This window comes from Barbus barbus, assembly GCF_936440315.1.
Source record: "Barbus barbus genome assembly, chromosome: 49".
Classification (NCBI taxonomy): Eukaryota; Metazoa; Chordata; class Actinopteri; order Cypriniformes; family Cyprinidae; genus Barbus; species Barbus barbus.
In genome coordinates this window covers 10981228-10996519 of record NC_136727.1, presented here as the reverse complement: position 1 = coordinate 10996519, position 15292 = coordinate 10981228, and the positions used below count along the sequence as shown (strand labels likewise).

The following is a 15292-nucleotide window of genomic DNA, read 5'->3' as shown; positions in this document are numbered from 1 at the left end:
TTTGAATCCATCCTCATCAAAGAGATTCAAACTGGGCTCATTGTTTGATTGTTCCGTTGATTATATAGGGATTGTTCCTTCCTTGGACAAATATACACGTTCCATCTATCTGGAGATATTTATAGTGGGAACTCATTAGAAAAACAACTTTGTCTTATTCTGTAATAATACAGAATTGCAAAGATGTGGTTAAGCGCAGGGTGATGGTGCCGTATAAACAAGAACACAATCAACTAAAATAAATAACCTTCTTACCAAATGATATTAATAATTTACAATATTATTTTTTTTGATGTTTCAATAATCAAATTAGTATTCAAAATAAGTGTATAAATCTTGTATAGAATTATTTATTATATAGCCTATATATATATATATATATATATATATATATATTCTAAATAAAAAAGGTCAAAGAAATGGTATAGTGTGATTCAGCTATTTAACATTTCAGTAGCCTGCCAAAGACGTGTAGACTTTATTTGCTTCTTTAAACTTAATTTCCCCAGTTTGAAACAGAAAAAAAAGATAATTTCTTCACAAAATAATGAGGCAAATTGTCATTCATGGGTCAAGCTGCTTAATGATTTTGAGCTACTTACATCTCTATCAATTTGCAAACTATTGAATATTTGCACAAACAAGTAGAAGTCTCAATGATAACATTTATCTCTCAAAAGTCTGTGGTCACACAAAAGTATATAAACATGGCAATAGGCTGACTCGTACTCCTAAAACCCACGTAACCCATCTATGTGACAATTAGCATTAGCATGGTTTTTAGATGAGCAGTTTTCATTATATTTTGCGTAAAATTAAGTCTGTAGTTAACATTTACATTGAAGAGCCCTTTACATTTTGTTCTACAACATAAATCACAGCCACAACAGTCAGATTTGTGTACTGTATGTACATAATGCATGCTGTTAGAAAGCTAGAAACAGACTGATACATAACTGTTTTACTGCCTCCAGTGGCTGAAACATCAATATTTAAACATGTAGGCCTATGGCTGTCCATAAACACTCTGCTTCCAGTCTTTTAGTTTTCTATTTGGAACATGACAACAATGGAACGCCATGTTTCTGCACATTAGATCAGGCTAGAAAATACAGATTTAGGTACAGAAATTCAGTACAGAAAGTACAAATACAAATGCTTTACCACTTATTTCCACTTATACAACAGTACATTTTTGTAGGTTTAATGTATTAATGTCTTTGGCTTCTGACGTTGTTTTCTGGCGGTTTATTTAGGTTGAGATTTATGCCATGGATTATGAATCCAGAGTAAATGTTGATTACATATTCTGACCAGCAGGTGACACAATTGCTCAAATGTTTTTCAAGACCATATGGCCTTGAACAGTGTTGGTCTTTTGCTGGGGTGCAGTGCTCAACAAATAATTAATTGAAATCAAATAATAAATCAATTCTATAAGATTAGAAGTTTATGTAGATAACCAGATATATATTAATATATGAGCAACATAATACCGTTTTACTGGGTCTCGTAATAAAGCCTATAAAACCTGTCAAATTCCACTCTCACTAGTTACTTATTTTTTTAAATCAGTCAGTAAATGAAAAATGATGAAAAAATTATTAGTTTAGCATTGTGATGGATTTCAAGGGACAAGATCTGCAACTGTATTTTAAGCTCTACTTAAGTGTTTTATCATATTTAAAAGAAATCCTTGGGGCTTTTGGGAAAGGCAGTAAATCCATTCTTGGATTCATTCTCCAAGTTCCTTAAGCACAATCCCATGCGGGCTGTAGAAATGATGATTTAATGGCCTGTAAAGACATATCTGTAAGATTTCGATTCAAACCCTGTGGCTGCAGGGTCTGTGCGCTACTTATTGAAATGCCTCCAGTTGATAGAAACAGATCAGAATCTCAGGGAGAAAGTAGGAGTTTCCGCATAATTGTCCCTCAGCCAATCGTGGCTCTCTGTCCACTCGCCTGACCACGATTTAAGACATCATTTTTAGGAGGTGCGTTCACCACATTTCTGACCTAGAGTAACACTAGGAGCAAAACATGAGCTGTTTAGTTTTACAACTGGGAATCAATTATTTATGAAGAGCACGACTTGTTTTCTTTTTTCAGTGAGCAAATTCAGTAGGCCATTAAGTAAAAATAGTTAGCTGCACTATATTGTTGGTTGGGCCAAATCATGATGCTTTATAAAGCAACTGATAATGAGAATGATAAATAATGAGGAAACACCCCCATTATTTACTTCCAAATACTCAGTATGCTGAAGTCCTATTTCTGTTAACAAGATTGTTCAGTTCATGAAGACTTCAGTTCTTCGGGCCCATGGGTGAGCTTTATCTGATGTGTGTGGGAGCCATGACTAGAGGAATCTGACAGCACAGACGCTGCTATGTTTGCACTCATTAACTCAGCTATTGTGTCCACTGATCCTCGTGCGACACCCCCATGTCTGTCCCAGTTGAAGTACCCTGTTTGTGTCTGAAGAGTACCGCAGCTATTTAGGATTACACAAATTCCTGTTTGCATTAGTTGTTGTTTATACTCTGTGTTTATTATTTATTTATTTGTTTGTTTGTAGTTGGTTGACTGTTTTTTTTCCTTCCCATTTCATTTTACTTAATATACATTTATACATGCTTTCTGTTTTAATATACTTAAAATGTGACTTTAAGTATATTAAAAGAAGTTTATTAAGTATATTAAACAGTTTCTCAGCAGTCATTACTCCAGTCTTCACTGTCACTGGATCCTTCAGAAAAATATCTCTAATATGCTGATTTGCTGCTTAAGAAATATTTCTAATTATTATCATCAATGTCAAAAACAGTTATGTGGCTTAATATTACGTGGTTTAACTGATACCTTTTGGGGGGAGGGGGTTGATAAATAGAAAGTTAAAAAGAATAGCATTTATTTTAATCTAATTAAAATACATTTTAAATGCCTTTACTAGTAAAATTTTAAATGCCTTTACTGTCACTTTCAATAAATTCAATGCGTCCTTGCTGAATAAAAGAAATAAAAAATATACTGTTTTGATTTGTAGCGTGCATCTATTTCTACTTAGTGAGATAATTAGACAAGATGAGAGAAAGAAATAGTTGACATTCTACACCACTGTTTATGAACATACTTAGGCCTAATTTTAGCAAACACTACTTTTACATTATAAGTATAATCTGAACATTGTATCCTTGTCTCTTGCTCCAAAGAGCTCTGGTGTTCATTGCATCTGAGTCGATGTTTCATGGACCCCTGATTTTGAGCGTGTCTATAAAGAAAGAATACTATTCCTCAGGCCAAAACATTAGACTGGGACTTCCTCAGTGCCTGAGTCATGTGCTAGTTTAGGTTTGAACAACTGGACTCCGTCATCAACACCCATCTGCAGGCGTCATGTATCAGACAGAACAGTAATATACTGTTGATGTGAGCGATCCACACCAGCTGGGAGTATTGCTTCACACGAGGTGAAGAAACACACTGTGTTCCTGATAACAAGGCCTATTTTCAAAAACTTAAATGTCATCATTTACTCATCCTCATGTGTTTCGAAACCCAACTACTTTCATCCAAAGAATGCAAAAGGAGTTATTGCAGAATGATCAGACTGCTCTTTTCTGTATAAGTGAATGGTGACCAAAGCTTATACATTTGCAGTAAATTACGACCTAAATCAATCTGTTCCTATCTAATACCTTCAGAAATCACCAGGGAGAGTTTTCTGGCTCTTTTGGAGCTTGACAGCCCCTGGTCACCATCCACTTTCAATGAATAGAAAAGAGCAGCTTTGACATTGTGTTAAACATCTGCTTTTCTGTTCCACAGAGCTGTTTTATTTATAGTTTGTACCCTTGTACCCGGACTTGGTCAGGCCTCAGCGCATTAAAAACATTACAGTTGCTTTACATTACAGACCAGTAATGACTTTCATGGTGCAGATAAGAGGAAATAGATCTGGATGTTTTTGTGGTTCTCATGCAAAACAGGCAAAGATGTCAATTCAAGGGTCTGTCCTGCAGACAGATCATGTATCATAAGACAACTATGTGGCTGGATTAGAGAAAATGGACCCCATATGGGCAGATGAGAAGTAATGGGATTTCATTTCATGAGACAATTTCTAGGTAAATTTGGTGGAATAAAAATAAAAATATATATATTTAATTATCATTTAGCTAATTAGCTAGTTATCATTTGAAAATAAATCTCAGTATGAAAAGGCAATGACGCAAGTGTTATTTTAATTTGAGACACAATAGAATCATTTAAATCAAATCCTATCTTTAGTTTTAGACCACACAGTGAGACATAGTGAGATCAGGCAGTCATCAGATAAAATCTCTGCTTGCTTTACTGTACATTGCACTCGACCGGGACATTTAGTGGTTGCATAACTTCTGATGCATACTGTTGTCTTAATCTACTTTACTTGAAGCAAAATGCAATTGCATGCACCCGTTAACCTTAAGCATGTGGTTTTGGTCAATTTACAGGAAGAGTGAAGCCAAAAACTACAATTCTGTTATCATTTAGGCCTACTCACTCTCCATCGTTTCATCGTTTCTTTAATGCATGAAACAAAACAGGAGATGCTTTGCGGAATGTCCAAGCTGCTCGTTTCCATATATCTAAAGTGAATGAGGAGGACCACAGATGATCAAAAGTTTGGTTACCATTCATTACTAAATGTCTCTGTTTGTGTTCCAAAGTCATTCGTATTTGATGCTTAAGCAAATGTGTTTTCGAAAGTTTCCCAACACTGCTTAACCCTTAAATGCATGAATGTTTTACCAATCATTATTAAATATTCGGGTCTTTAGTGAGCCGGACCTATATATCTAGCACGGATGGATCTCTAACTGCTGCAATAGCAAAAATCTCTCATGATATTTTAAGAACAAATTACAGAAGAATAAAATACAGCATATTTCGTTACCTTTTCAGTTTGAGCAGATTATTTTACCATTGCGCTCTTCCACAGTACATTCAGCGTCTGGCTCATATTCGTGATCTCAACCATATTCTCAAAACTATCATTTTCAAAGACTTCAAAATCAATATTTTGATCACTGGCAGCTTATTCAACACATCCACCATCACTGTGACATTTATATTTCTTTGTGTGTAGTAATTGCTTTGCAGTAAAGCCATTTAAACCAGTTAAATTTTTACTGATGATATTCTTTTGTTTTATGCCTGCAGTAATTATGGGTAAATCATCCCGTTATCATGTATCAAACAGGAGAGGGTAGTGAATGATGTCCCGGGTCGCTAAAATGAGGTAGGCTATGCATTTAAGGGTTAAGAGTGCGAAATGCTAAGGTATCTTTTCCGTGTTAGAGGCAGTCTCCATTCAATACCCAAGCAAATTCTGGAGAACAAATAAAACACAAACTCATGTGAAGAAGTTTCGCATTTGGCAAAGTTCAAGTTTGGTAAACTCTGACCTGTGAAGTCCTATCAAAAGAAGATTAATCATGACCTCTCAATTAACACAAGCTTTAAAGCTGCAGACTGCTATATTTTTGGATTGCTTGCTTTTTGGATTTACTATTCTTTTTATGTTGAATGTACGTTTTTTTTTGACGTCATATATCACGACCGTTGCAGTGTCCAGATTTGGCACGTGATGAGTATTTGTTCTTGGATGAGTTTTTGTCCACGACGAGTGACAGAGGATTTTTTATTTCTGCAACTTCGCAGCTGACAATTTTCATCTCAGGTAAGTAGGCCCATGTGTTTTGTACAATACTAAAATGAGTTCGAATGTCATTCTTGCGGGACTTTAATCCAAACGACACTTAACTTACCTCAGGGGCCGGTTGCACAAAAGGTTTAGATTAGTCTTAAAAGTTAGTCATCTAATTTTGTTCTTTAAGACTGGTCAAAATTGTTAAAATTCGGTTACATAAAAATGTAGATTAGTCTAAACCGAATTCAAAATATGAGACTGATTTGGTTAACTGCTAGTTGGTCAAACTAGTTCTTAAGACACAGTCTTAACAGAAGTTTATGCAACTGGCCCCAGGTCTTGAAAATAACAGCCTAAAACGAACATTGTGAAATTTAACTCTGTGAGCACAAGTATTATTGGGTATTTTGAATAGGCTAATGCTAAAATGGTTTAATTTTTAAAAAATTAGTTTACATATGTACTTTTTAATTGATTTTGTCTCGTGTCTTGTCGCATCTGGTGTGGACAAACTAATTGCTTTCCGCTAAAGTGTTATCTCATCTGTCTGTTAAGACAGTCGAAAGCTGCTTTTAGCTGTCTTTCATCAGGTTCCCTTCCCGTATTCATCCAGCAAATGGAAGCTGCAATGCTTAATAGTAGATCCTGACAACATACGGCTTTTAACTTTACTGCTCTGTGTGTGTCACTACATGTAATTACTAATGCTTTGATACCGTCTGGTTTGCACTTCCTGTACGTTTTGAATCGGTAAACCGGCCTGTAACGACACACACCATGAACAAATTAGGGGCGCCACTCATAATGAGTACGACAACAAAAGTGACGCACAAGTGGTGATTCTCTAGAGATGGAATTTTGAATAAAAATGTCACATCAGCTATGAATTCATTCCAGGATGTGGCAAACCTTCTAAGTTAGACATAACAAGAAGATCACCTTTCTTCTATATGTACATTGTGGATTTACTTGAACACCCAAACAAACAGAACTTTGTTTCTTATTTGGACAGAAGGCAAACATAATTTCAGACACTGAACACCTGATTACCTCCTTTTGTCATAACAAGATAATTAAATCAGGCCCTTAAATTGCTTTCAGGATTACTGTGGAACATTCTAGACAAACAGAAACAGCTCTTTTTTAAACAAGGAGAAAAGGGAGACGTCGTAACAATGCATTGCAAACATTTTTATGGAATTGTTATGGCCTGCTAGAGCAAACAATTAATTTCAGTTCCAATGTAATAAAAGAGCCCCGGATCAGAATATAAACATCTCTCAAAGTTAAACCAGATGCGGAGTGCAGTCGGGATTCAGGAGAGCCTCTCGAAGAGGGGGGAAAACAAGAGAGCTTTTTCAGACAGGAAAATGAGTCAATAACCCCTATATTTCTCACTACTGCCACTCTTAGTTAAGGGGCTGACTCAAAGACAGCAGACTAATCCTTCCAACTCCCCCAACAATGTTATATAATTGGGAAAAATCTAGAACTTTAAATACTTTGAAAGACTACTCAGAGTAAATTCTTTGAATTAAGAACTTCTGTAGATTTTTTTAATGTTTTGCACAATACCATGATGTTGCAATGGCCACCTGGGGAGAGACCTGAAACTTGCACTTCATTATGAAATATTAGAAATAAATATATTTAATTTTAACTTTCTTATATTATTAGCATTTGCGAAACTTAAAATAACTTGAAATCAAAATATATATATATATTGTTTTGTATTTATTATATCTGTGTAGTTAAATAATCGACTGTTTAATTGTTATTAACAATTTCTCAAATTGAATGACATGAATTGGGTCAAAATCTGAAGCATGAATCATTTATGAGACTCATATTAACACAGTAAAATGTTTTTAATGAAAAAATGTAAGTGAATAATACAAGAATATGCAATTGAATAAATTCAGTTTTACATGTATTTAGATACTGCAGAAGCTCTCTATTTGCAGTAAGCTTGAAATATGGTCTTATACAAAATATACAAAACTAGGGAAATGTTTTAAAATGATTTCCATGTACCATGTAAATAATTATTATAATTTTAATAAAAATATATAAACTAATATTAAATAGTTACCACATTACATTTCATAGAAACATACTAGAAATATTCAAAAATATTTAATTGGCAAGAAATATGTTTCTAGACATTTTAATCCAGTATAGGGAATTATTAATTAAAAAATAGATTTTTTTTTTAAATGTATCAGTATATATATATATATAATAGTTTTTTTTAATTTATCAAATTATTTTATTAATTTACCTGTATATTTAATTTGTCAAACTGGATGACATGAATTGGGCTTCAAAATCTTAAACATGAATCAGCAAGAACCATTAGAATCATACAACTTTTAATAAAAAAAAAAAAAGTAAACAATACAAAAATATGCAATTGAATAAACTGAATTTTACAGTATATATTCAGATACTGCAAAAGGTCTCTATTTACAGGAAGGTTAAATATCTTCTGAAAGGAATGCATGGAACAAACTTGTACAATGATGTTTTTTTTCTTTCTTCTTTTTTGCATAACACAATATCATTTACTGGGAATCAGATAAAACACCTAGTCACTGAAATTCTCCTTATGGCCATTTAAGTATAAAACAAGGTCAAGCGACCATAAATCTCAAACACACACAAAACGACAAAAACACAACCCGACAATGTGAAAACCATTACAACAGTAGAATGTACTGTACATTATTTGACTGTCCCAGCATCCTCGTAAAAAACTGCTGCCATCAGACTGTAGCTGGTAATTTCATTGCTTGGTGGGTGGCTCAGTTTGGTCTTCACGTCAGTGTGAATGTGGCCTGGAAGCGTAGCTGTTTTGGCTGAGTAATCCCTCTGAATACAAACAGTACACGCACAACACTTTATCTCAAGGAGTAAGTAGTCTCCCATGTCCATAAGAATTTCAACTGACTCCACATGGCTTTTGCAGAGAGGCATGTTTTTGGGAAAGCTGTACTTAGGATTGTTCAAGAAGATATTTCAGTGGTGTTTGGTCATCGTTTTTGCTGGTTAATTTTCTATGTGCTTTGTTCATAGTAGAGTTGTGAAAAAGCTCATGGCTGACAATGCTGATATACTTTTTCTGGCATACAGAGTGCTCATGTCAAGGTTCCCACTGTCTTAGAAAACTAGGAAAATGTTTTAAAATGATCATTTCCAGGTCTGGAAAACCATGGGAATTAACAGTTAATATAATTATAAAACACATATAAATAATATAAAATATTAAAAACATCAAATAATATAAGAAAACATCAAATGTTATGTTCTAAAATATTTAAGTGACAAGAAATAGCTCTTTGTGAAAAAAAAAAATAGACATTTTTATCCAGTAATCATGAGGAAATTCATAGGTACGGGAATGTGCATGTTTACATTATTCAGTTTTGACGTGTACATGAAAACTGAAGCAAAACCCACAATAAATACCTTGATAAAGGCAGCTGATGTACGGATATATGGTGTTAACACATAAATAACACTGAATTCCTCACTTTTCTCCAATAAATAGTAGCTTGTAGTATATTTACAATATGCACATTGTCAATTCATCAGTTCAGTTCTCCTGTTAAAACCACACATTTTCTTTAAGTATGAATTGCATGCGTATAAAATACTAGTAGTGGTTCTTTGGAACAGAGAACCGTGTTGTGAGACTATATGGTTTCTCATGTCTTATGTGCCATCATAATATGTACAGGGAGTGAATCTGCTCTTGACATCCTCAGAAGAGTGAATTCTCCTCACTTCCTTCATTACCTGTAAGACACAACATTAAAATGAGTTCAGCAAGTCCAATGTGGATATATCAGAATCTTGCAGGTGTGTAAAAACGTACTTCTGCAGTGTCCATAATGGCGGACCCCTATGGATTGACCCAAAAAACAGGTAGCCCTACGCAGGTGGCAGGCACTGGCGTAAGTGATGTTATCGTTGCCGCAGATGGTTTGCTCAGTGACCATGGGCATTGGGCAAGGTGCAGTGCGGCACATGACGCAGTGAGCACTGTTGGTCTGGTCCGTCACGCAGGTATGCGTCCCAGGACATACGACATTTGAGCAGGACTCTGAAAGAATAGTGTCAAGAATCAAGAAAATTATGGAAAAATCGTGTTTAGAAGATGCAACATGCAAGTGACCACCAGGGTCCATATGACTTTCTACACGATTTAGCCAAAAAAACAAAACAAAACAAAGCCAATTTCAATGCTTAATTTTGGACATCCCTTGTGGAAAAAGTAGTACACTTTAGCATACGTTTAAAAAGAGTATTTAGTATAGAAATAATGTACTTTACGAATAAGAAAGAATAGGCTTGAGTGTAAACAATGTAATGTTTGCAGTCAATTATATTCAATACAATCAAGTGCACATTTTCACAAGAGACTGGTAAATATTATTAGGAGCTTATCTGGTAAATATGAACTAATAATTCAGTCCTGGTAATAATCTGAAGCTGAAGCTTTTCAGTCAGTCTGCAAAACATTTTACCAAAATAATGGACTCAGCATGTGGAACCTGAAAATCAGCAGCATACTTTTGCATTCCCCTTGGTACATAATCTCCAGGTCAGGGTGACCTCTGCAGCGAGCCATCAGGAGTGCGCACTCATCCTTGTATGAGTTCCCATCGCTCCCACACACGGCGTGTTTAGTGGAGATGTTGGAACAGTCTGGAGAGCATACGCACTGGGGACGTCCAGACTTCATCCTGCACACCTTTCCAGGGCCGCAGTTGACTCCCTCGCAGTTCTCTGCCAGACAAAGTTAGTGGACAAAAGTTGATTATAAGGAAACCTTTTTATATTCTATATTCTTATATTTTTTATATTCTATTTTATATAATAGGAAACTATTTATATATTTTTATATTCATTTAATACTGAAAAAAGTTGATAAAATAGTTCTGTCACCTCATATTTGGATTTTTATGCATATCACGCCGTTAGCTTAGCAACATGCTAACATCAACTCTCTTGAACTCAATTGCAATTTGAGGCATTCTGAATCAATGAGTCATCCATTGACATTATCCAATAATTGTCTATTCTACTCCATTCAAGCCAGAGCAAAGAAAACACATCAGAAACTGTTTCTACGATTCAGGCCCCGTTATCCCAGCTTATGGCTCCCATTCCTGCAAATTCTCTAATATCCTGTTGCTCCCCTTCCCTGTGAAGCCAACCAAATCACTCAAGGCCGAATCAGATACCTCCACCTCCACTGGAAATCCCAGCACAAGCCTGTTATTTTTCCTCAAGATCTGCCGGCAATCACACATGATTTACGAACTGCCTTGTCTGCCCCCGAAAAACAAACGTAAGAAAATGCGCCGGACAGACGCTAAGCGTGAGTTGAGCTTTCAGGAATGCTTTGAAACGTTTTGACATTGAGAACACGATGGGGAGGTCACACAGTAGGGTCCGCTAGTCCATATAGTTTTATGATAATGGAAAGCAAACGCCATGGAACAAACAATATAACAGACTTTCACTTCCAGTGTTTCTTCACCCTCCTCACCCCAAGTGTCTAATGATGCTGATTGTGTTTGAGGCTTATGAGGACCAGACCTCTCCTGCATGTGGCACACATTTTTCTTTGCGGTGTGCTGGAATTCAGTCATCTCCGAGAGGAAAAGACAAAACAAGTCTCCTTTCCAATAAGCATTGGGAAAGAGTGAATGCTGAGAGAGGGAGGAGAGAGAAGGGGGGAAATATAGTTGCTATTATGTCAAACTATTTTTTTTTTTTTTTTATGCATAATGAGAAATATAGCTGAATTAAGAGAAAATTTAGAGAAAAATAAAAAATTTATATCTAGAATTTCAACGCTATCTCACGACCAATTCGTACATATTTTACAAGGTGGCTAATTCATACGACCTCACTCGCTCACCTTTTTTTATTTGTTTTTTATTTTTTATTAATTGTATATATTGAACAATTAACATTATACATATAAATTATAACAAAATGTTACAAACATGATGTTCACGTTTCCTCACTCACTTTGTCTAAACCCCAGTGACGGGTAGGTTTAGGGGCGGGGTTAGGTGTAGATCATTCGTACAAATTCATACGAATTGGCAACTCGTAAAATACGTACGATTTAGCAAAAATTTTATGATTTGTACGAGTGAGGTCGTTCAAATTCGTACGAATTAGCCACCTTGTAAAATATGTACGAATTGCCGTGAGATCGGGCTGGCTATTCAGATATGGGCTGTATTAAAGTGCGGGATGGAATCCAGTCATTTCAATAGGGATCTATGTAATCAGGAATTTTGTGTGAGGGCGAAATCCACATAATATGGAATTTCGATTTGCAATTTGCTATTGCTAATCTGAAGTAGGTCATATTAAGGTGCAGTCACATGTTGCCGTTGTTCAGTGAATTTCGGCAAGTAAAATCCAGTTATTTCAATAGAAATCCACATAATTGTGAATTTCGTATGAGGACACAATTCACACAATCAGGAATCTCGCATTGCAAAGTGCTATTGCTGATCAGATTTAGGTCATATTAAGGTACAGTCACATTTACTATTTTTCAGACAAAATCCAGTCATTTAAATAAGAATTCATGCAATCTGGAAAATTTTGCATTAGGGAAAAATCCAACAATCTGACATTTGAATTTACAACTTGCTGTTGCTAATCAGAAGTAGGTTGTTTTAATGTGCGGTCACATTTACCGTTGTTTAGCGAATTTCTGCAAGTGTAATCCAGTGATATCAATAGAAATCCACACATTCAGGAATTTCGGATGAGGGCGAAATCGGCACAGTTTGGAATTGTGATTTGCAACTTGCTATTACTAATTAGAAGTAAGTCATATTAATGTGCAATCACATTTACTATTGTTCAGCAAAATTCTGCAAGTGAAATCCAGTTACTTCAATAGAAATCCAGGAATTTCGTATGAGGGCGAAATCCATGCAATCAGGAATTTCACTTTTTAATGTGCTAATAATCACAAGCAATCTGGAAAATTTAGCATTAGGGCAGAATCCACACAATCTGGAATTTCGATTTGCAACTTGCTATTGATAATCAGAATCGAGTTGTATTAAGGTGCAGTCACATTTACGTATGTTTGACAGTTTTTAGCTGACAGAAAGAAAGATAGAAAGAGAGTAATTTCAGTCAGAATCTATGTGATCAAGAATTTTGTGTAAGGGCAAATTATTTCCCCATACAGATGTGCAATGTTGGTCAAGCTGTTTCTGCGGATGTGTCGCGCTGACCTGCTGCATGGTTTAAATGTGACTTCACAACACTGTTGACAATGGACCATTTTTGGACACCAAAATTTTACTGATGTCACTACAACTTTAGGAACATTCTCATTCTGGAGAGCATTTGATTGGATGAAATGAGTGAGAGCAGGACTCATCAATTTCTTGGTTTCCCTGGAGGAGGATGACTATAAATTTTAAACGCATCTATCTGCTAAAATTACCTGCTAAAAGTGGATTTTAAGAGTGCATAATCATACAGATGACCTAAAATCTAATAGATATGCACTAAAAGCCACAAAACTTCAATTTTGAGCACAATTATGGGCTTACTGGGCTGAGTAAATTCTTTCTAATTATCACGTCGGCTAACTTGTTTACTCCAGTAATAACACTCTGTGTTTAAAATGTCTGATAATAGTAGCGGTCTGGAGCCCTTATATGAACCTACATACCTGGCCAAGGCGATCAGTAGTAAATGATTTCCACAACAGCCGGGGAAAGTTAAGCAAAACATCTGGTGTAGATTCACGCTTTTTAAACTTGCTGAAGAATTGCATTTGCAAAGAAAACTCTCCAAACCAGCATCTGGCCTACAGTACTAGATTTAATCTCCTCGACCAAAATGGGATCAGCCCTAATTTGCAAATGAGGAATGTTCTCTAATGTGTGTAGAAGGCTTAAAATGGTAAACACTCAGGAAAAGAAAAAAAGGGTACAAATATTGTCACTGGGGTGGTATACACCTCTGTACCAAAGGTTTTGGTACTTCTTTTGTTCCTTTTTTCTGAGAGTGTAGTAACCAGTTCAAGAAGACTTCAGCTCTCACTGATATCAACAAGTTGGAACGGGACAACCCAGTATACCTGCTGAGATCTTAGAGCGGAGGGTAAATACGAGTCTGTACCTTTGCACGGCTTACAGGAAACTATTCCCAGGAATCCCAGCAGGCTGACTTCATTAATGGGCAGACTGGTATTGGACCAGGCAGTGTCCAGACGGCCGGCCGCACAGCACTCTTCCCTGCTCACGCCTCTCATGAGCACCATGTCACAGCGGTGCTCAGGACCCTGCTGCAGCCAGCACATGCCAGCTAGACAAACAAATACAGAATGAAAACATACATAATCCATCTCAGAGATATTGCCAACTTGAGATGCATTTTCTCCATTCCTTCACAGTTGCACATATGAAACTTTAATGACTAAAGCAAAAGTGATCTCAGACATGTCATAATAGCCAATAAAATATGTCATGTGAGAAATATCTCATGTTATGAGGGGAATTGTTTTCTCTGACACTTTGTGAAAATATTTCAAATCTTTGTTAATAAGTAAAACCTTTATATATATTCCAGAGGTGGCACGGAAGCGCTTCAGAAGTGGCATTTGAGCTGTCTTTACATAGACTGTTTAATTCTGCTCAGAGTTGGCATAAATGTATGTACACAGATACAAAAACAACTGTATGCTTTGATACTAAGGGGTGAGGTTGGTCAGAGCAGGCTTTTAACTAAGTCTTTAAACTAAATTGTGAGCAGGCACAGAGCAACCTTAACTTGTCTTTGTAAAGATGCCTTATTTCGGTTTTATTGCTCATCAGTTTCTGAATACGTGGTTAACTATCGTAATGTCACACATATATCAGAGCATGCAATAAATCTAAAGTGCATTGACTTTCCAAGTTCATTTGCAAAATTAAACATCATCTTACCCATAAAGGAGGGTCAAAGAAAACGTCTGGTAGCCTTAAGAGTATGAATTATTTTTACATAAAAGTATATATACATATGTTTATACAGCTTATTCGAACAACAAACGTTCAAATCGTGAGGAGGTAACCATAGCAACAGCTGCTCGATCGCTGTCAGGATTGAACGGTACATCCACTATACAAGTAAGTTATTTATAATGTCATTATTAGTGTTTATTTCACGCTCATATGGTAATATCTCGATTAGTAGTTCTGATAACTTCTATAGCAACTAATGAAGAAAGCGAAATATTGTAAAGTCGTTCACTTACCGTTCGTTCGATGATCTTCAAGTATTTCACAAACTGAAATAAGTATCACACAATGTAGTACAGCCAGAAAGTTCATGATGCTGTTGAAACGGCTGCTTCTTTGCACAGATGTTTGAACCAGCGGCGTTCCTTAAAAGTGTTGAGGCTGGTAAGAAGTCTAGAGAGCTATTAAAGTGGGTTGTTTCCACTAGGTTTCGTGAATGGGCTTGTTGTAAGTGATTTCGGTCCGCCTCTGTATAAATATTTTGTCCCGAGTAAATTATGCTTCTGGGATGGGCGATAATTCCAGCCAGTTGC

The 15292-nt window shown here is 35.9% G+C and overlaps 1 protein-coding gene across 1 annotated transcript; it reads right to left on the bottom strand.

Annotated features, from left to right (window-relative positions):
* Positions 1–8054: 8054 nt before the first annotated feature.
* On the bottom strand, positions 8055–15212 carry LOC306867153 (follistatin-related protein 3-like). Its single transcript, XM_079412706.1, has 5 exons — positions 14996–15212; positions 13879–14064; positions 10273–10488; positions 9575–9802; positions 8055–9495 (listed from the first exon to the last, which is right to left on the bottom strand). Exons 1-5 carry the CDS (start codon positions 15069–15071, stop codon positions 9461–9463), a joined length of 741 nt encoding a protein of 246 aa, XP_079268832.1. The 5' UTR covers positions 15072–15212; the 3' UTR covers positions 8055–9460.
* Between the last annotated feature and the right edge of the window lie 80 nt (positions 15213–15292).